At 41.3% G+C, this 23,782-nt stretch overlaps 1 protein-coding gene across 1 annotated transcript; it reads right to left on the bottom strand.

Moving 5' to 3' along the window:
• Positions 1–4,751: 4,751 nt before the first annotated feature.
• On the bottom strand, positions 4,752–22,052 carry LOC143125735 (semaphorin-7A). The gene is made up of 14 exons (XM_076287463.1): positions 21,858–22,052; positions 21,144–21,295; positions 20,861–20,896; positions 20,491–20,586; positions 20,286–20,355; positions 19,502–19,597; positions 18,777–18,919; positions 17,932–18,110; positions 13,202–13,307; positions 12,669–12,867; positions 11,289–11,404; positions 10,735–10,886; positions 9,540–9,592; positions 4,752–6,421 (listed from the first exon to the last, which is right to left on the bottom strand). The coding sequence occupies exons 1-14, from the start codon at positions 21,949–21,951 to the stop codon at positions 6,084–6,086; spliced, it is 1,830 nt and encodes a 609-aa protein (XP_076143578.1). The 5' UTR covers positions 21,952–22,052; the 3' UTR covers positions 4,752–6,083.
• Between the last annotated feature and the right edge of the window lie 1,730 nt (positions 22,053–23,782).

The following is a 23,782-nucleotide window of genomic DNA, read 5'->3' as shown; positions in this document are numbered from 1 at the left end:
TCTTCCCCCACATTTACTCCCCTAAATTACTGCAAATAAAGACTTGGCTGCGACTTTTAAACAGTTTTTGTGTGTGCTACTTTGTTAATATTTGGGGAGACTGCGAGTGAGGGGCTGCAACTGCACAGCCCAGGCTGAAGTGTCGTGAGCAAATTCAATAAATTCAATATATTTACGGCCGTCACACACGACCGGTGTTTTGTCAAACTGGGCTACCAGTCGAGTTATGCTACCATGCAAGCGCAGTGGAAAAGGAAACTCACAATCCACTGTTAGAACTTAGAAGTAACCACTTACTGTCATTTTTTCTGCTACCTCAATGTACAATATTTCATATTTCACATTTGTCAATCGCTGAAATCGCTAACAAACTCATTTTGAAACAAACTCATTAGTAAAACAAGCGCACATTTTCATATCAAAGTTGGCACTAGCTATAGTATAATTATATGGACAATATAAGAGATAGAAAAATTAAAATGTAAACATAGTAATATAAGAATTATAGAAGCAGTGCAAGGATAGCTTTGAAGTAATAGGATATCAGCCATTGGTCAAGTATGAAGTTAGACCACAGTCCATAGTGGAGGGAGGGGTTGTGCATGTGGGCTAATATAGCCCGTAAACAGTGTAGACAGTGCAAGCAGCAACGCAGTGGGTGAGTGGACAGTCCGTACACAACATTGTTATAGGAGGTAATAAAAGTGTAGAAGAGGGTGGAGAGGCAGGTAGACTAAGCAGAGAAGTCGATCTCTTCTATTCTCTTTTGTGAGGCATTGAAGAGTTGTATGTCCCTGGGGACAAATTACTTCCTCAGACTGTGAGTTGTGCATGGCAGTGAGTGTAGTCTCAAGTCTGGTCAAGCTCTTCTGCTTTAAGATAGTGCTGTGGAGTGGATAACAGTCATTGTCCAAAATGCTGATCAGTTTTTGATCAGGGATATTGAAGTGATGCACTCCAGTTCAGCACCCACAACAGAGTCAGATTTCCTTACCAGCCTGTCCAGTCACCCAGCATCCCTCTTCTTAGTGCTTCCTCCCCAGCATACCACAGCAGAGCAGAGGCTGTGGCAACAACAGACTGGTAAAACATCCAGAGGAGCTTTCTGCAGACATTGAAGGACCGTAGCCTCCTCAGGAAGTACAGCCTGCTCTGCCCTTTCCTGTAGAGAGCTTCAGTGTTGACTGACCAGTCCAGTTCACTGTCAAGGTGTATCCCCAGATACTTTTAAGTGTTTACCACCTCCACATTGACCCCCTCAATGGTGACTGACTGGCAGCAGAGCGGGCTTAGACCTACAGAAATCCACCACCATCTCCTTGGTCTTAGTAGTGTTGAGTTGTAGGTGGTTGAGTTTGCACCATTGCACAAAGTCCTCCACCAGGCTCCTGTACTCCTCCTCTTGCTCATCCCTGATACACCCCACAATGGCAGTATTATCCAAAAACTTCTGCATGTGGCATGCAGAATACTAGTTGAGCATCCCCACCCATCTGCAGGAGCTTGTTACCCAGTCTGAGGGGTTGGATGGTGTTAAAAGCACTGGAGAAGTCAAAGAACATGATTCTCACAGCACTTTTCCCTTTGTCCAGATGAGAATGCATCCTGTGTAGGAGATATGTGATGACATCATCCACGCCCACTTTCTCCTGGTATGCAAACTGTAGCGGGTCTAGTGCATGGCGTACCTGGGGTCTGAGTATCCCTAAAACCAGGCGCTCCATGGTCTTCATCAAGTGTGATAACTGCTGCCACCTTACAAAAACCTATAATTTTTGGACTTTCACTTAGGTTTACATTGTTTCTTAGAAGGTTATTGGGGTCCTCATCTTCTAACAAAGGGCCTTAATCAACTTAAGCACTAGTATGCCCCATGAGTAGGTTTAGAGCTTTTGCCCAAACAAACTGCATGGCTTTCATGAGTAGATTTACAGAAAAAGGTGGCTTGGGCACTGATTGATTCAGTGATTAAAAAAAGGTTTTTCACGAATATCTCAGAAATGAAAGGTTTTAGGGCCTATGTTTTCTTCATAACACTAATATAAATGTGGCATTTTCGCATCTTTTAAGCCAAAAACCAACTCTCAGCGACCTTCGGGAGCCGAGATACAGAATTTCAAGTCTAAAAAGTGGGCGTGGCCGTTTCAGGGCCTTCCCCCACCTAATTTTTTGGGCTCCTTGCATTTTTTTCTTTATTGGGCCCTAAATGAACAGAAAAACATTGGCTCAAATGTTAATCATGATTTGCAGCCTTGACCCCATTTTTGCCCCAAACTGACCAGACTACTTGGGATACGCCCGCTTGACAACGGGAGAGATAGAACTAACGACTGGCCTTTGGCCGTAGCAACCATCCATTTAGAACTAGTAACGGCAGTTTGTCCTGTGAGTTGAGAAATTAGTTGATATGTATCGGAAGAAATTAGTTCTACAAACAAGACCATTTTAGCGATTAAAATGTTTAAATTGTAACAGGAAATGAACACAACGCAAATGGCAACAGTGGAATAAGCGGGATAATGGACTCCACGGTGGTCTGTTCACAGAAGTTAATGCACTACGAGGTTTCTCCGCTTCGCGTCGGGGCCGTTTTACATCCTCGACCGTGCATTAACTTCTTTGAACAGACCACCGTGTCGTCCATTATCCCTTACTTACATTTCCCACAATGCATTTCCAGAATGCCACTGCCCTGGCCCACATATTTGTAAAGATATCACATATTAATCCTTACTGAAATTCAATCTTAAATTACAATGAAGTGACAGTGACACTAACGGTTATATATACTGTTGGTGTGTAATTTATGTGGATGCATCGCACCATCAAGTAGATGACTATCCAAAACACTAATTCTGTGGGTAGAACATCAGCAACATGTTACATTTGTATATTGTTTTACTACACTCTGAAAGTACTGCACAATGAAGGGGAGACCTCACTATGTACCACCAATACGTCAAAGTCAAAGTCAAAGTCAAAGTCAAAGTCAGCTTTATTGTCAATTTCTTCACATGTTCCAGACATACAAAGAGATCGAAATTACGTTTCTCACTATCCCACGGTGGAGACAAGACATATTTTACCAATTTTAAGTCCACAGACAAACATAACATTCAAGTAAACAAAAAAGTAAGTAAATAAGTAAATAAGAGGGCACATATAATGAAAAAATAAGAGCAGCAAAATTTGGTTGAAATTGTGCATAGACAGTCAATAAAATAAAATACTAGTGCAAAGTCAGGCCAATAAGAGGCTGAGGTAGTTCTGTTTGACCTAAGTAAGAAATACGTGGTACACACCTGGGTTTGTCCAGCGGTTTAGGGAACCCCCTAATCTTTGATGTCCACAGTGAGTCAGGACTTTGTTTTACCACTGCATTCAAAGGCCTGGTTTTGGCCATTTCTAGTAGCAACATAAGTTTGCAAGGAGAGCACCCATAAAAATCCTAATCAAGCTCACATTTAGCCTCAGTAACTTAGCAGAGACAGGGTGTATGGTTTCCAGCTACAGATCTATGTCTGTATATAACTGTCAGCACTAGTTCTACTCACAGGTTTGGTCATTGGATAGTCATTGATGGGGTGATGTATCAATGTAAATCACATATCAATTACACAACAACATATAGCCTTTAGTGTCACTGTCACTTTGTTATTGTAACTTAAGGTTGAATTTCAATAAAGATTAATATGTGATCCCTTTAACAATATGTAGCCCGGCTCTGTGGTATTCTGGAAATGCAATGCATCGGTTAGCTGAACTGTGACATTAGTTAGCACAACTTCAATACACCTGTTGTGTTTAATAAACATACAGTATACTTTACTTGTAATTGTAATGACCAAGTTAGTTGAAATGGTAAATAATTCTGTGTGCACTACACTAAGTGAGAATTTGTTTACACAACTTGACATTACAAACAAATCTGGAATGGGAATTGCAAGGACAATCAGTTTGCATGCTTTTCAAAACTAACAGGTTAAGTAAGATTATAAACTAATTTTACAGTGTGGCACAAACTTCAGCAATTCAAGAATAGTTTACTTGATTGTTTACCTTTCTAGCTCAAAACTACGTAACACATTATTTTTATGCAAGTAATCTCAACAAAAGACAAAACCTGAATTCTATTTACTAGAACATTTTAAGTAAGTAAAACTATTATGTTTTACAGTGTGGGAATATAATTTTAAGTTACAAGTTGTGTGTTTAATGCAATCATATCTGACATATACTGTGAGACTTGTTAAACACTACCCTTAAATTATGTATATGAATTTCTTCGAATTTCATTGAATTTCAATTCTACTTCCTTTAGTTAAAATTCGAATTGTAATTCTACATCCTGTTTTGACCTTAATTCAAATTCAAATTTAAGAATTGAATTAGAATTTAGGAGTCATTCTCAATTCAATTCTGAATTGTGCACAAGCCTGATCCAGAGTTCTGACTGCTTTCTTTTTCATTAAAAGCATACTTTGTACAGACTGTACTTTGTACAGACTGTGCCCTCACTATAATCAAAGAGCTGTTGAAACAGAGCTATTTCCTAACTGAGTTCACAGAACAAACAAATGAAGGAAAGGACTAATACAAAAAATACATCTTAGGAGAAGTTAAAGCGATGGTTTGGAGTAATTTCACCCTAGGGTCCTTTGCACCATGACCCCGAGCCAAACACCCTCCCAGAACCTTTTTTCCCTTGGTCGAACCTTGGTCGAGTAGCGCTGTCAGAAACTAATGACGTTCTGCTGTCGTGATGGAACCAACTTTTATCTCGTAAATTACCCCACTAATAATGCCCTGAATGGTACGAAACTTCTGCAGTAGTACAACTATGACCTTTAGTCCAATAACGAGGCATTAGAAAGTTTGTAAGTGCACCAGGAGTTTATTTAAATAAGACTTGCCTGATTATCTGCTACTATACCGCTGCATCGACGTTTCTTCCGTGATTTGGGAAAAGCCCGTAAAAGTCCTGGCAGGAAGCATGCATAAGGATGTAGATCCAGGAATGCACTAATATTTTGTTCGTAGTGCAGTTTGCAACAATTATTAGTTAACATTAAGTTGTAAACACTTCGGAAAAAAATATTTAAAACTGGATATACCAAAAAACTTTGATGTAATCGCTTCCTGCAAGGACTTTTACAGGCTTTTCCCAAATCACGGAAGAAACGTTGACGCAGCGGTATAGTAGCAGATGACTTCATGATAGTGAACTATGAATGCCATAAGTAGGATGGATGAATATGTCCCAATAGATGGGTAGAACCACCAAACAGGCTCCTCAATTTGTGTACCTTATTAGATTTAGATTACATTGCAGAAAAGTGCAATGTGAACAGTATAGACATAAATGTAAACAGTGCATGACATATAGTGCAGTGTGGACAGTAGTATACAGTTAGGCAAATGGCATGATTTACAGTGGGGATATGTGCAGTGTATTAACATTATAAGAGCAAAATAAATATGGATATTCAGTATGAACAATATAGACAGATATGTACAGTACAGTTGAGAATTGACGAAATGGGTCATAAGCTTTGTCCGGAGCCACAAAGCTACATAGTGCAATATCAGGTGTCCAGGAGGCATTTCGGTATTGACACAGTTCTGCCTATTATAAGTCTGCGTATCATCAAAATGAGTTTGAAGCCATTATTTTAAAGTAAAATAACCACACTGTGTTGCTTTACAGCAGAATCCTTATTAGGCATTTCCTGTGAGGGCCTGCCTCACATTACAGCTGATGATAAACGAGGCAACTTCATGAGCAATGTTGCAGGCCAATGTTCCTGAGTCGTGTTCTGGCAAGTTGCCATTGATATTGGGCTACACTTTTTTGGAGAACTTACATCATCAGTAGGCAAATATTCATGATCATCTAATCAGAACACATGGAACTGGTTATGCGGTTGTCCAGAAACATTGCTCAAAAAGTTGCCTCATGTATCATCACCTTAAAGAATACCTTTGTTCACGTAAGTCTCATAAATTAAACACATAAAACTATGGCTTGCGCTGTAGCAGTAAAACCTGCTGTGTGTCCTTTAGGAAGCTTCCCTAGTGTGCTGCTACCATAGAGCAGAAAACAAAAACGCCAGCAAGGCCAACGCCAGTGGAGAGCTCTTCAGTCCCATTGCTCCACTGGTCATCCTCAGCTGGTAGTGGGCCACTGTCCTCTGGTAGTCTCCCTCCTGGGCCTCACACTCGTACCCACCCACGTCTGCAGACCCCATGCCCTCTATCAGCAGCACTAACTGCTCCTGCTTCTGGTCCTCGAGCGACTGCCTCTCCTCTCCATCCTTCAGCCAGCGGTACGTGGCATGGTGGGAGTCAATGGGGCAGGACAGGTAGTGTCTGGACGACTCAGGAATGTGAACAGTCTCAGCAGCACCCTTATCTGGTCCACCTATGCTCGGGAAGAAAAGGAGCAAAAGCCATTAAATGTGTTCTCTGTTATTTTTTTGATAGACACAGATGTAAATGAAATATATCCACAAGCGGAGATTGTCAGGGTCCAAGCGAAATGGCAAGAAGTGACCTTTAGCAGAATGAAGGTGGGGGCTGAAGTGCACCCTATGGACTTTATTGTAAAAAATTTGGTGTGCTTTCAGAGAATGTAGTATGGATTGTGTTTACCAAGTTTGAATAGGATCAGACCTTTACAATAATTATAGGCCACACTTCAAAAGTGGATTGATGCGTAACTCAGAGTTTCCGCTAGAAAAAAATGGTGTCGGTCAAAGTGACCGGCAGAGGTTTCGTTTTCCGGACATTTTGATGATATGCCTGTCAAATATCCTATTATCCCTTCTTAATTAGTCAAACTGAGGAAAACTGGAGACAGGCTATGTAGCTTAAAGAATTACATAATCTGTATAGAATGCAACATGTTCATTAGCCTAACTTAAACATGCCAGATCTAGCCAGCAAGAGTCCGCTTCGTTCGTTGTTTTAAAAAGGCTACGTTGTTTGTTGCTGCTACCCACGTTATCTCAGTGGTGACTGTTTAACTTGCACAGATGTGCACAAGAATGAGCACTCACACCACTACCCCCTAATGCTATGCCTCTTTATTTGATAACAATAAATTAAGAAATGTTTCCTATTCTGGGAAATGTTTAGTTTCTTTTTCTTTCGGCCGCGGTTCAATGATACCGTTTAATTGTGCCAGAAATTATCCGCGGACCAGTAATCGCCTCGTCGAGGAGGCCCTAACCCTGCAGATCATAGACAGAGAACGCATAAACCTACTGTATGCTTTGGGTAAATAACACTTTGCATGTCCATGTACACGGAGAATGACAGTGTCTTGGAGCGGCCGCACCCCCCGCAACTCCACTTCCAATGTCACTAATTCCGACAGATACTCCCTACACTTCTGCTTTTTATCTGGTGGTGGTGGAGTTGACCGGACATCTGAGGCTTCAGACGTTACCAATTTATCATCATCCATCGCGTCTGGCCTCTGAAAAAACGTTTAAGGCTAGTCTGCCTGGGCCTGGCCATGTTTGAACCACCTCTCATTAAGCGTGCGCTTCCTATTTGAAATGCAGCATAGGTTATGCATGTTGTTTAATAACTTTCAAACGGTAGAGACTGTTCATTTAAAAACATAGCCAGAGGACGTATAATATAGGCTTAGGCCTACATATTAAGGCTTATTCTCAAATTCAGATTGCGTTAGGGGACGGGGTTATTAGCCAATTTCAATCGGACAATTTGACCGGAGAGATTTAATTTTGTCGGACATTTCATTTTTTTTCCGGCCAATGTCCGGTAATTACCGGACAACGGAAACCCTGGCGTAACTGAATCTGAGCGACGAATAAAAAATCAGGAAACACCAATCTGTTAGGCTTGGTTTGAAGGTGAGGTGTACCGAATTTCGTAGGAATCGGAACAACGGTCTAGGAGGAGATAGATTAGTTTTGCTTTTGAGTTTTGTGAAAATGGCAGGAAAATGTGAATGATGAAAATAGATGTTGCTCGATTCATTAGATGCCGGAACTCTAAAAGAACCCCCCCCATGGACATGAATTTCATGAAATTTTGTGGGCATCCTAAGAATGTCATATTGGTTGTCTGTACCCAGTTTGGATAAGATTGGACATAATGGAGATATTCACAGCGCCCCCTGTGGACAGAATATCACAAAATTCGCTGCGCGTCCAAAGAATGTCATAATGATTATGTGTATCAAGTTTGAATAGGACTGGACCTTTACAAGTTAAGATAAAGGCAAAAAAAATCATTATAGACCACTCCCCAAATGTTAATTGCACTTACAAACTTAAAAACGGGTGATAAATAAAAAATCTGAAAAGGTCACTCTGTTAGGCTTGGTCTGTAGTGTACCTAATCTGAGGGAATCGGAACAATGGTCTAGGATGAGATAGATTAGTTTCACTTTTGAGTTCGCACACTGAAAGAAATGACTTAAACAAGTCTTCAAAAAGGAGTTTTCATTTAATTTTGGGAGCAAGAGCAGACGTTTCAGCTGTCCGACTATTCTCAACGCTCGCTAAAGTTTCACAAGTTTTTTGAAAATGGCAGGAAAATGGCAGAATTTTATTTTACAGAATTTTACAGAAAAATACCATATGGTTCTGGAGATATGAGCAAAAACGTAAATGTGATTATTATAGCGCCGCCTAGACAGAAATGGGTAATTCCTGTTGTGTGAGATCATGCACTAATTTGGGACCTATGGTAAAGAATTTGAGTCTGTACCTATTACAGTTATGGTTGTAGAAACGGTTCTGCTACGAAAACATCATTTCATGAAAGGGTTAAAAATCAGAACAAAAACAATAGGAGTCCAGCTTGGACCCCTAACAAGTACACACATCAGATGATTACATCCCCTAAAGGCAATTACAGTACTGTAATTTGTTTGCCATATGAACACCACAAATGGCCCATTCTAAAGGTACTGTAGAACAGATTGCTCTGTATGGGGTATAGCAGGTTGTTTCATCCCCACAGGGTTTCTACTCTGAATCAAATGTAAAATTCCATGACTTTTCCCTGACTTTCCCTGACAAAAAATCTGAATTTCCTTGAATTACTATATAATGAATGGTACAATATACCGACCAATGATTTTAGAGCAGCCACGTAGCGTTCAAGAATCTTTTACTTTTTTAGAGCGGGAGATATAAACGGCCATTGAATAAACAAAGTTGGGCTACTCAAGCAAGCAGCAAAGCTAATAACCAGATATACACCAATTCTGCATGGAAATATTTGTACTAATGTATTATTTTTGGCAAGTAAATATTGAACTGCTACAACAAAATTCCCTAATATTCTATGACTTTGCCCCAAAAATGATAAAATGGCCTGACTTTGCATGTCTGGTATAGATTTTCCAAAATTCCATGACCTGTGGGAACCCATTCAGCCCTTCTATGTTGTGAGTTGGATTCGATACAGCTTTTGAGAGACAAATGCCTGTGTGTGTGTGTGTGTGTGTGTGTGTGTAGGAGTGTGTGTGTGTGTGTGGGAGGAAGAAAAAGACTTACTCTCTGCAGCGCATTTTTGAACATTTCCATCTTTAATGTCCTGAATGGTGTCTCTGTGAAAAGGCAATGAATTTCAGTTTAATTTAAAAGCATGTGTAACAATATGATAATATGCACTCTCTCAAAGAAGTGCATTGGGAGAAACACTTTTGGAAAAAAGGAAAAAGAGGGAAACCACCATCTTTCTCGCTTGTTTACTCTCTGTGACTCATTGATTCTTCTAAACGGACATGTAAATGGTTAAAGAAAATAGGTGGGTAGACAGTGTTATTAATGTATCTAAATGAGAATAAAAGACAGACAGGAGGGTGCCATGTTTGGTTCAAGTCTTAGTAGTATACATGCATCATATGATGGCTGTATTTTATTGCTTGCATGTAAATGTGTCTGACTTTACTCCATTGCTATATGTGTGTGTTGATGTGCAGAAATGTTCCTAGAGGTGTTGCATGATGCTACAGGTTATTGAAAAAAATAATACCGTTAGGTGTGTGTGAATTTGCACGTGTGTGTGTGGTCTGTGAATTCCTGTTTCTGCACGAGTTGCATTGAAGAAGATGTGAAGTCACTGAAGGCACACAGTCTAAGTGAAATGTGACAAAATATATTCTAAGTTCCCTTTTGTACTAGTTTACATTTTAACTGAAAGCAATAAGAAGTCATAAAAGTAGAGTAAAAGAAAGTGCCTAGCACAGAGTTTCTTAACTGATCTGACCTTGGCACCCATATTTTAAAGCCAACTGATACAGTGAGCTATGTGGTAAGATGCGTAAAGTGCCTGCACTTGTTTGGAACATGTTGACGTTAGGCATATTACGAAGTCCTCGTGATAGGCATATGTAAATCCATACTTCAAATATTGAGGGTCATTTTGCTATATTTAGGCTACAAGTAAAATTACGTCTAACATGACCTGTCACATAAACATTGTCTACTGTACATGGACTGTAGGTCCATGGCAACAACTGGCATAGACTTTATTCCTATCATAATAAAGGTCCGACATTAGATCTGATGGGGTAGGATTTTAAATGGTCGATTTTTTTTTTTTTTTAAAGTTGAGTTTAAAAAAAGTTGTCCTGTTAAAGGGTTTCAGGGTTGTTAAAAAATGAACCGCTTTAGGGGAAACTTCCTGAGAGACAGAGGCGGGAGAGAATCAGAGAGAAAGTGAAAGAGAGAGAGAGAGAACTCTTACTCTGAATAAGGTGCACATGTCTTATGGCCGCTTTCCCAGCCACAGTAGGGATCTCTTGCTAAGACACAGTCAGCACACTGGTTCCCGTACACACTGCAGTTCCTCAGGTCAATCTGAACCACCTCATCACTGGAGCTCACGTAGAGTTTCTTCTGCAAAACGCCCAACACGTGGGTTTTAAATAATGTAGTTATACTCACCATAGAGATGACATAGAATAGAGCTTGTGAGAGGCACACAGATAGATATTAGAAAGCTAGATACCGCATTGGGCTCCAGAACGTACGTAAATAGCGACGCCATCTTGGTGGGGGCAGCAATCACTGGAGGCCAATGGAGGAGCATGTGACTCTGACTGGAAATCAGGCAGGTGTCTGTGATTGCCTGCAAATGTTGCCCATTGACAATAAAGGTGCTGCCCTCACCAATATGGCGGCCGCGTTTACGATGCCACCTAATAGAACTCGACAGTCAATGTGGTATCTAGCTTTCTAATATCTATGGGCACACACACATACAACAAAGCATGCTGGGATAGACTGTGGAGGACTCACTTCAGAACTGTGCAGCAGCATGCTGAGTATGTGCGTTTCGAGTTTGAATGGATGATACTCCGCAATGATGAAAGGTTCAGAGGGGGTCTCCAGGACTTTGTGAACTGCACCCCTAACTTTGGAAAAAAACAAACAAAATCAGAGGGTGGAGTGTTCTTGACCCAGGTCCAAGTGAAAATGAAAGTGTTATACTCAGGGGTGGGGGATTAATGCTTTCTGATCTATCCAGATAACGGCACTGCTTTCATGTGTGTGCAGTTCAAAGAACTCAATAGTGGGGCGGTGGTAGCGTTGTGGTTAAGGGGCTGGGCTAGCAGAAAAGTTGCTGTAGCCAGAAAAGTTGTGGGTTCAATTCTCAGCTTTCATCGTTGTTCCCTTGAGCAAGACACTTAACCCTGAGTTGCTCCGGGGACATTGTAGGCCCTTGTAATATAATTAATTTACAGTATGTAAGTCACTTTGGATGAAAAGTGTCTGCTAAATGAATGTATCACAAACAAGAACAGGAAGTTTAGTTTCCTGGGAAGGGTTTAAATGGAAGTGAACTAGTGACCTACAGACTTGACACAAAACTCTCAGTAGAAACACTGAAACTTGGCATTTTCTTCTTGCACATTCTTAGAGCCTGTGATGTTGACATCTGATGTTGCACATGACCCAAGACAGAGACGTTTTGTAGAGCTGCTATCTCAGCTGGACGATCACAAGACTGTGATACTTCCCTCCTCAGCACAAGCTCACAAGGGATTCTGCTGATCTTTCTTTCTGACGCTAAATTGTCAATAACTGATGGCAAAAAACTCAGTAGGCTATGGGACACACAAAATAAACACTTCAGTGTGAGACCAAGATATACATATATCTTACATATAAGATATACATACAATACATTATTGTAGGCTGTGCACTAAGGCCTTTTCGATAAGAAGTGATAGTTTGCAATGGGAAGTTACTCAAGCTGTTATTTTCTGAAGTGTTAACACAAGGCAGGAAGGGGAAATAAAAACTGATTGACTGCATTATTTGAAAGGAAGTCATGGAAGGCCGTGATAAAGCAACCTCAATTTGGTTTCATTTTAGCTCAATTCATTTGTGTAGCATTGTGTCAAGGACTTCACCGAGCCTTGGGCCCGAGCTCCTTCAAACAAGCACAAGGGAAACAGAGTCGTTGGGATGGGAAAGAACCTTGATCAGAGGCCAGATCAGATGTGAGAACAGGCACCAGCTACTAATACTGATAGAGAGAGTGGGGTGGACAATGGTGAGGTGGGATGGAAAGTGTGAGACATGAGAGCACCATGGGTTATAACACATGGTCAAGAGCATGAAAAAGAAACACTCTAACTGAGTTATATTATTTGCAGTGTTTTTGTGTCATACCCATGGACAGCAATAGGACGTTGTGTCCCTCCTGTCCCTGTGTCCCTCCAACACGGTCCACCTGGATGTGGCTGTAGTGGTGATGACTGACCAACAGGGGGTTGTTGTTTCCTATGGGCCTCACCCAATCCACCATCTCTGGACTGTTCTTCATGTACTTGAGCAAGTCTGGAGACAGCTTCCTACTGTCCTGGACACACTGTTTAGAAATAAGGAATGGAAAAACATTGGACCACAAGTACAATCCTGTTTCTACATCAGCAGATAGGTGTGGTGAAATACCAAGTTAATGGTTCAACAGTCATGCTTTTCAAACAGGAGGGTATTACTGTTAAGATTATGATAACACACACTGCTTGGGCAGGAGTCCAGTGATGTTTAAATTCCTCTTTATAATATCTAAAACAATAACTATGCCTTTTTACAATACGGCAAGACACTGAATATGTATGCATGTTATGGTGACTGTGTGGTTATTAAACTGTTTTCTATTAAACTGTTTTAAGCAGACGTTTGTGTTGAAACTGTCCTACCTGACCGGGCTGTTCTTTCAGAGAGTTGGTGGGTATTGAGAAGGCAGATGTAGAGAAGACCTGACTGATGTCCCTCATGGTGTAAACACACACAGCCCTGATTTCCCTACACACACACACACACACACACACACACACACACACACACACACACACAATGCACATTTAAAATCCCAATCTCAGCTCAAAATATCCACAACAAGATTATTAAGAGAATCAAGACAAAGAAAGTGAGTCAACATAAGCCAATGGATGCAGTGTTTCCCACAGAATTGAATTCCATTTGTGGTGGTTGGTTTGCAGAATTAACTTGAATACAACAGTTTTTAACAAATTAGCACAGCGTGGTTATAATGCTAACCAGATTTAAGCACAGAATATACCCCGTTTTCTAGCCTCTCGGGGTACCGGCCAGTGGCGTAACTATAGTAGGTGCAGCAAGTGCAGTCGCACCAGGGCCCGTGACCTCCCGGGGCCCCTCGCTACCCCCGCAATGCAATTGCTGGAAAATCCTATACAGGTCCTTTCTGACTACCGGCGTGCCTTTGACCAGGCCAAGGCTACAGCGCAGACGCTCGCAAATAAATGGGGGTTCAGAGTAGGCTACATTTGAAAATGTTAGAGCACGGAGAGTGAAGCGTCACTTTGATGAACTATCGGAAGATGAGCGCTTAACCAATGCAGAGAGATACTGCAGGTTTTTAATGCAACTCTGGACATCATAATCAGTCAGCTCTCCCAAAGATTTGCAAGTATAAGGGAAACTTGTCATGTGTTTGAGTCTTTACGTCCTATGACCCTTCAACTCGCAGGTGATGATTAACTGCTTGAAAAGGCGTTTGTCAGACCATTATAGCAGGGACATTGCACCGACATTCCCAACACAACTCCTCTCATTCAGGTCTTGCTTTAAAGCAGATATTTCACAGAAGTCATCTATTTTTCAACTTGCCAAAATGCTGGTGGTAGATTATGACAGTGTAACATCCACATTCGGGGAAGTGTGCACTGCTCTCATGTTGTTCCTGACATTGCCTGTGACTGTGGCAACAGCTGAGCGATCTTTTTCCAAACTCAAACTTATTAAGACCTACCTAAGGAGCAGCATGGGGCAGGAGAGGCTCAGTGGGTTAGCTATCCTGTCCATTGAAAATACGAGAGCCAGAGCATTAAATATTGGGAACATCGTTGACGATTTTGCACAACGAAAGGCTCGTAAAATGGCCTTCTTCTAATGGCCTAATTCACGCATATTGGGGATTGTATGCACATGAATGATTTTATTTGGTCTGTGCACGGTTAAATAAGTTAGGGTACATTAAGTTTTGTTTCTGCACAGTGCGAGTTTATAAGCAAGCAATCTACGCTTGCAGTTTCAGCAGAGGGTTGAAGAGGCGCATTCAGTGTTCCCATAATTCCATGCGAGTTGATGTTAATGCAGTAATATTAGATTACCCTGGCCTGTAGGCTGTTAATAAAATAATTTTCAATGTTTTCACATGTAATGGATCCTATGTTGTCGTGTGTTTTTTATTTGAAATTGTAATCTGTAAACTACTTCGGTGCCTCAGCCCCTTTGCATAAACAATTGAAGTCACCCCTTAATGTGTATTGCATGTATCAGAGCTATCATCCTGGGCCAAAGTATGTCGATATGGGGCCCGCGTAGCGCTCTCGCACCGGGGCCCACCAATGGCTTGTTACGCCACTGGTACCGGCTATCAGTAATACACGTCCCCCATGCAAAACATTTGACCATGGTTATCCGTCTGGGTTTTTTGAGTTAATAAACTCCATAAATAACTATTCATTTGTCATTTTATGCCACCTCCCTGTTGTTTCCTAACCTGACTCCGCCAGATGGATTTGCTCCGCATATCCATCTGGGAACTTTTCATTGAAGAACTTTTGGGAAGGGGCGGACATACTGGTTAGCTGATTGGATAAACCATCTGGCTATCACCACCTTTGTTGGTTATCGACGGGCCAAATCAACCAATTAGATGAAGTATTCTTCTAATGCCGTTTAACATACAATTAAGTTAGGTAGCGTGACAAACGTTAAGATGTTTTAACTTACCATTTATGTATGAAGGTATATTGGGTGCAAAAGTGGCGAGCACATTTAACTGCAGATTTTGCATGTGCACACTAAAGTCGTAAATGTGTAACAGTAAAGTTGAAGTTGTACATATTTTTTTATATCTCGACGTGCACACATACAAATCTTTTTGCACCTATTATATCGATTATATCACCTAGCCAGGAGCAAAAGTATCGTCACTCGTAGAAGAAGATTCGAGCACTTGTATCAATTGTACGGAAGCTTATTGCTGCCACACTAAAAGAAATAAAAAGGCTCAGTATTATGTAATTACGTGAAAAGTTTCTTGTTATAACAATATCTTTTTCACGTTTTAACAAGATATGTATCACGTTATTACATGAAATTATCACGTTATTTCATGATAATGATATTTTCACGTTATAACATGAAAATATCATGTTATTTCAAGATATGATTTTTTCACGTTTTTACATGAAATTATCACGTTATTTCAAAATAACGAAACTAAACGAAACAAGGCCACGAGAGCTCATGGCTGGCATAAATGATAACTAGTGTCTATGAACTTGCACCCTGACTGCTATTACAGTGCTGCTTGATGAGTGTTTGTTTTTGTGCATGTGTGTATGAGTGTGTAGTCTGTGTGTGTGGTCAATTCCCAGCTGACTGAGGAGCAGCGAAGAGGGATGTGTGTGTATTGGCAGAGAGCTGCTGAAAAGGAGGCCGATAGAGAGGTTCTATGCAGGATAGCCTGCTCACACCATAGACTGTATATATATGGCTCACACAGCCTGATAGTTCTGCTTTATATTCTTATCAACACAATAAACAAAACTTTCGCTAACTTGACGCAAGAGGGAGAAAGGGCTTTGATAAATATGCAAATCTTCACGCAATGTGGGTGAATGTATAGCCTAGACCGCTCTGGCTCGGTAGCCTGCATGTCAGGTCATCGCTGTCATTTCTAAGGCTGTGGGGAAGGGTCAAAATATCAGTATCTAATCAGTATCATGAAATAACGTGATAATTTCATGTAATAACGTGATAAATATCTTGTTAAAACGTAGAAATATCATATCTTGAAATAACATGATATTTTCACGTTATAACGTGAAAATATCAGTATCATGAAATAACGTGATAATTTCATGTAATAACGTGATAAATATCTTGTTAAAACATGAAAAAGATATTGTTATAACAAGAAACTTTTCACGTAATTACATAATACTGAGCCTTTTTAATTATTTTAGTGTGGCAGCAATAAGCTTCCGTACAATTGACTTGTAGTCGTGCAAGAAAATCAAAGTGATCTGTAGAATTTTATTAATGAGAAATTATTTCACAGATGCACAACTTCGGATGCATTAGTTCACATTTGGGTTTACAAATGCACGAATGTTGTGCATGTTCTCAGATTATGAAACACGGATGTGCAAATGTGTTTCGCACCTACTGCGCTGCAACGATTGGAGCAAAAGTGTCGAGTGCGTGACTCTTGAAAGTTGTGACTCACAGGATAGGATTTGTGTACCTGTAAAAAGGATTTGTGTACCTGTAAAAAGGATTTGTGAACCCGTAGCCCCTATTTTGTGTTAACAAGATATAAAAAAATATGTACAACTTCAACTTTACTGTTACACATTTACGACTTTAGTGTGCACATGCAAAATCTGCAGTTAAATGTGCTCGCCACTTTTGCACCCAATATACCTTCATATTTATGAACCTAATCAACGACAATTCCCATCAAGTTTTCACGGTAGGCCCTACACTTCTGAAGATAGTATATTCCTCCATTATGAACTGGAATCAGCCGTGGAGGATGTCTGTGTCGTTCATTCCTCCCAGCTGCATGGCTGAGACTCATAGCTTCACAGTTTACCCAGGAATACTTTCTAATTTGAATAAAACTTGCGTGATAGCTATGCTCATCTCTGTGGATGCCGTCATGTTGTTCGTTGCGTCACACCTCAACCCGCCTCAAAGCCAACGCTGATTAGACGTTCGTTTGGTGAACTGCTCCAAATTTTCTTTAATGGAAAGTATCCAGACTGATCTGCGAGTGAAACCCTGAAGCTCGCGAGATCAGGATGGTCTCACGAGGCTAGTTGTTTCCTAGAGAGTTGTCCGAGCTGATGTCCAAGTCCCGTTGAGGCTGGTCTGTCATTGGCTCATCAGCGTTCTAAGGGTGGTGCTTAGCGACAGGTCAATTTAGTACAAAATCATTGTGTGGTGGTCAATGTTAACATTGTGGTGGGCCGCAACAAATAAGTCAATGTATGGGAAACACTGGGATGGCTTCTCTGTACCATGCATGTCAGTAGAAATTCATGTAAATGTTGTGTCAACGTGCAGCTTAACCTGTTTTGCCAGTTTTTCTGATCTGATCTGAGGCAATCTCACAGTTATCATATTGTGTTTCATGGGGGGATGACGCAACAGCCCCATACGTAGCGTACCAGCTGTTTCAGAAAAGCCCCTAAACCCGGTCGTCTCCACACTTCCCTCAAAGCAAGACGCAAACTAATCATCTTCTTGCATGAACCTTGTAAACCTGAGGGCAAACTTCTGCTGCCTATTTTACTCCTCCTGTGAGTTTCTCTTCTCTCTGCTACTTTTAGCATGTCTGTTGAACTCAAATGGCCCCTGCGTAGCGTACCAGCCGTTTTTGAAGAGCCCGTAGACCCGGTCGTCTCCTCCGTCCTCAGACGGCAGCACGGCCACGTCCAGCAGCTCGGTGTAGTACAGCTTCCTGCTGGGGTCTCCGCAGGACAGCCGGCTGCTCAGCTGGGACGTCCACTGGAACTGCAGGGTGTCCTTTGAACCTCCGAGATCAGCCTGTAGAAAAACAGCAAACATCTCAGATGAATCTTACACAGTCTGCAAAACCATGCACTTCAGTTCCTCATATGCATGAGATGGCCAGTTGTGTGCACAGCCTTTTGATTACACACGTTTGTTGTTTATATTCATAATTCAATGAGGACTTTGTCCAATGAACCAGGTAATTACATTAATACACAGGATTAGATGTTATAATCCCTTGTGCCAAAATCCAAGGTAAAAACACATTCAGAAGCCCCTACTCAAATTAACTCTGCCAACCAATGGTCACAAACACAAGACAAATGGCCCATCCAACAGCAGTATATAGTATGCGGCATGTCATTGTCATGCTATCAAGTGGGCACCCTCATTCACCAATGTTTCGTTAAGTTAGGCCCACGACACCTCATGAAGGCTTAACAGTGAAACAAGCGTCCTGGAAACACTCCCCTCCATGCTGCCACACGCTAACACTCGCACTCTGGCCTGTCAGCGCTCACGGAGAGGGCCATTCGGAAGACAAAACCCAGGGAAGGATCAAAGCACACTAATAATTTTAACAACCTTTAAGGGTGCTAGTGACCAACATTTGGACACAACAGCATCTTCATCAGAGTCAAAAACAAAGATTTTGTGCAATTCCATGGTCCATGGTCAATATTGTATGGAAGTGCTCACCTTGCAGATCTGGGAGACACGTGGGGTGAAAAGGTCAGAATCTGGGCTCTGGCCATCACTCTTCTCTGTGTAGAATGCATACAGCTTGTCTTGCAATGGATTCTCCTCATTTCTTCTTTCTACAATCTTCACATACCTTTGATCTGTGGGGACAGTATGATATATCTTTAAAAATTAAATGTTTTTGTTTTTGAACAATTTGCCTTTTATGTTTCTTTACCTTTCTTAGGGTGCTGGTAAATTCAAAGCAATAGGGTGGTTGACAGAATAACTTAGCCAAGAAAACCCATTTGCTTTCTATCTCTTTCTATGGATATGGATAAACTGACTCTCTGTCTTCTCCGTCTGTGTGCCGACAGACCACTGAAAGTTAAGTTAAGTTATACTTTATTGTCCTGTTGGGAAATTTGTTCTCAGCATTTTACCCATCCGGGGGTAGCGTGCACATTCACATACTTGGAGCAGTGGGCTCGGAGCACACACACAGAGCAGTGGGCAGCCTTTAATCCAGCATCCGGGTGCAAATAGGGGTTAAGGACCTTCAAGGGCACCTCATCCGTGGACGTGGATGTGGGAGAGCGCTGTTCAATCACTCTCCCCACCAGTCAGGGATTGAACCGGCCACACTTCAGTCACAAGTTCGATTCCCTAACCAGTAGGCCACGGAGGTCACAGTTTGGGGGTCTTTCCTGCTTGGTTCGAAGGCATGAGTTTGGGGGTCTCACCTGCTTGACTCGAGGGCATGAGAGGCGTGTTCTTGAAGGTCCTGTACACTCCATCTCTGTAACCCAAGTCCGAATGTGTGGTGTAGAGGGCATCTCCTGCAGAGAGTATACAGAACTACTTATCATGCCACACACACACACACATCACATGCATACACGCATACATACACACACACAGACACACACACACACACACAGAGACGCTCTCTGTTTCTCTGTCCATCTCTCTCTCTCTCTCTCTCTCTCTCTCACGCACACACACCCATACAGAATCCAAGAATACCACACAATCACAAGGACATCACAACAATAACCACATTCATGCTACAGCGTCAGAGTAAATGGAGAACTGAGAGCTAAGTCTTAAAGGAACCGTATGTAAGAAATGTATTTCAATTCATCAAAAAATAGCCCTGATATGTCACTAGACATTAAGAAATCATGTTCATTTCAAATACTTATATCACTGACAACAGTAGTCCGGCCAGGATATTGTCATTTAAAAAGTGAAGTTGCAGCCCTCAACTGATGTTGATGTTGTGTTTTGTCATGTCATGTCGTGTTTTGGCCTGATGCGCCACCCTCCACCTAACTGCTAATCACAAAGTCCGTAGTGTTTCGGCATCCTGGGTTGGCAACCTTGAGTCAGGGGGGAGGGGGAGGGGATACACCGCTCTACAGTAATTTGAAAGTGATTGCAATACCGGTTTTGGCCACAATCTTACATATGGTTACTTTAAAGTAGACCATGAAGATAACATGGATCTGAAGAAGGCTGAATTACCAGTGAGCAGCGCCGGCTCTCCTCCTCTGATAAAATCACTTCTACAGTCTGCTGATGAGCCATTTGCTGCCTGTAACACACACACACACACACACACACACACACACACACACACACACACACACACACACATACTCAGGTCATAATCCAGGTAAACCTTTCCCAAGATTATAATAATGTGTAGCTCCATAGAGAAAATCCTAACCCTGAAGCAGCAGCTTGTGTGGTCCCCATCGGCCGTGCACACATACAAAGGGTATCCATCTCTCCCAGGCTGCGTCACAGTGATGTTACCACAGTTCTTTTGGTGACAAGAGACAGACACAGTTATGTACAATCAATCACTGAAATGGTTTAGCTTGCACAGTACGAATAGTAGGTTAAATAGAGGTGGATTGCAGTTGCTCTCATGTGAATGTGTGTCACTGAGTTCTCCATCATTTTGACAGTCAAGTTTTTTTCTTCCTGTGTGGTGATTGTGTCTGTGTGGTGTGGTGTACGGTATGTGAGTTTAGTTTGCATGAGGAAAAAGCAATAGCTAACTACAGTGGGAAACATGAGCCAAAGGCACTTACTGAACCTGCTTCCTGTATGCACAACATCACAGGCTCCTATACAGACAAATGAAGGAAACCCACAGGAACAAGTCAGGAAAACAGCTTATATTTACCGTTCCTCCGTTTGACTCTCTATCTTCAAACATAAAAACACACACATTTTGCTACAAGTTTGGCAAACGTGTCCATACCAACCACTGTCTAACCAGTTTCACATTGCCACAGACTAGTATTACACAAAATTCATCATCCAGTGTGCGGTATGTTCTTGTATTTGCTCAAACACATGAAGATCCTTTACCATAGTCAGGGAATGGGTAGGCTTCGCCTGGAAACTGAGACGAAATAAATGCTGTCCACCTCCAAAATACATTTCTCCATTAGCCCCCTCAAATAGTTTCATGTTCCTTGACGCATTTTGCCTATGCAGGGAACTCCGTTGGAAAGCCAAGGCTGAAAATATTATAAAGCAATGTGTGATACTTTGTTCCTCCAACTTAGTTTTGAAGAATGGTAGATGGACATATCAATATTTTGCACAGTAGCCTATCCCTTACTAAAATAATTGCACTACTTCAAGTTTTCTTAATATCAATATCAATATGCAGTTTGAAGGAATTATTTGCAATTAAATGAATTTGCAATTTGCCATTATTTGAAATGCAATATTTTGGACATGAAAAACACCATTGCTCTAGGCTAGCCTACATAGCAATTTAGTGCAGAAATGCATATTTTATACATGACAATATTATTGTACTGCATTGCACTTCAGAAAGTTGTCTTATAACTGCAGTTATTTTTTGTAAAGGATACAGTAGTTATACAGAAAAGTAAGTGGAGTATTCTTGGAACTACGAAGGGTCAGGGTAGGGAATTTATTTAGCGACATAGTATTGCTCTAAATAAATCCCCACCCTGACCATTCGCGGGTTCCGTAGTACGCGCCAGCTCAACGGTCAGCTCAATGACATCAATCCCTGCCAAAAATATGTCAAGAAACAAAAACACTTACCATTTTCAACTTTAAATCTAGCTTTATGTGACCCGTGTCCCAAGCTACATGCGACGCCGACCAGAGAAACAATTAGAAAACCAATGTATCCCATTTTCCAGTAATGAAAGCTACTTGTATCGAAGTGACGTGTAATGGAGTGTGCCGGTGTTGTACAATTTTGAGCTGAATGGCTGGTAGTAGCCTAGTAGTAGGTGGGGTGGATTGCGTAACCGTTGGAGTAGTGTTAGTAGGCTAGGCTATGAAAGGTGCTTTTTAAACAATTGGTCATATTCAGAGTAAGAAGCTGTTTCTCAACTTCAAATGACACGTTATGTCGTAAACATTTATTGAGCAACACGGAGTGTATTGTAAATTGAAATCAATGGACTGGGCGATTGTGTTGCCAAAGAGTGTGCCAAAACGGCATTAGCAATTCGAGTAATGTCCTCAGGATATGATTCATTGAAGACAACCATCCTGTCAATGCAAGGTGTGTAACCTCTGCAGATTGGAGAGAAAAGATAGCCAGTTAACAGCCATCCGTCATTGGGACTGCATACTTGGCACTCACACCTTTTTATTTCATAAAGTTATTTGACCACTAGATAATGCCCACTAGATGGCAGCAGTATCATATTCTACAACTAACTCCGCAACAAAAAAGATACCAGGATACCATGATAGTAGCCTAAGTCTATAGCGGAAACAAAATGAAACCATGGTGTCAAATCCAATATTTTTGTCTGTGTTGAGTCTGTTATGGAATAACCCTTAGCCTATACCACTGAGGAGGGATGGAACACTTCCAGCTGATCATTTTGCACCTGTCACCTGCAGCAACATCAGGAAAATGCCAATACAGTCACAGGTGTGTGTGTCTGGGACTGTGGCCTGACCATTTCATACAACGCCCTGTAACAGCCAATGAAATATACCATTACAAGTATGACCAACATAGGAGATAGATATCTTGTCATGTCTGATCATTAAGCACGCTTGAGACTGACTCAGCCATTGACATAACAAATGTCAACAAAATTGAGCTATACTGTTTGTGAGGGTGGTTTACACAATAAGTTGGCTGAATGAGAACTTAACATAAACTGAGACACCCAAAATGACAACAATGGCTGGGTTCTTTTCTTCCTTCTTTTACTGTATTTGGTTTTTCATTTCCAGCAGTATGTGTTTCATTAACAAAATCCCCACACACTAAAATGAACCTTTCAGGCCGATGGGAAAGATAATACTCACGGAAAGAGAAAGTACTGTATGACAAAAAATATTGATTGCCATTTTAATTTTCCGAAGTGATTCTCTGTAATGTGCTGACAAAGTCAGAGTTCAGGGTGCCAAAGAGAAAATGAGCCTGCCGCTAATGAGCAGTTTAGCCTATGCTGGCACCAACATTGCTGTCAATTTGGCCTCAAGGGTGCCTAGAATAAGCTGAATGGTGGGCCATTTACCATAGAATTGATTAGCCAAATAACTGAGCCATACCTCAAGTTTCACTCCATTCCTTTCTGATATGAGGGGTGGTGGTGTTCTGTAAATGTTGAGAAATTAATATGTAGATACGAAACCTTGCTAAAAGAACTGCATTCCCATCATACACCCCAGAGCATCTCCCCCTTGACATATAATCAGCAGGCAGATCCATACCATGATTGGTTGGGCACCCTGTCCTGATTGGTTGCAGAGCACAGCACCAACTTATTTCCTTTTTTTCTCCCTCCATGCACAGACCCTGAACTCTTCACAAAGGCTCGAGTTTTTCTCTTCCTCACATGATACAGTGGCATTTACAGCCAGCAGGATGTGATGAGATTTTGCCATCCAAGGTTTTGAATTACCATTGCTCACTGTACCGTTCAACTTATTGATCTGGTCAACTTCAACATGCCCATTATGAGCAGTTATGGTGACATAAGCCAGAAAAAAGA

The sequence above is a fragment of the Alosa pseudoharengus genome, unplaced genomic scaffold (assembly GCF_046254945.1).
Source record: "Alosa pseudoharengus isolate Yale_2024_CS ecotype anadromous, Long Island Sound unplaced genomic scaffold, YU_APseudo_1.1 YU_APseudo_1.1_scf_16, whole genome shotgun sequence".
Classification (NCBI taxonomy): Eukaryota; Metazoa; Chordata; class Actinopteri; order Clupeiformes; family Clupeidae; genus Alosa; species Alosa pseudoharengus.
Note: the sequence above shows the minus strand (reverse complement) of the source record. Positions and strands in the feature narration are given on the sequence as shown.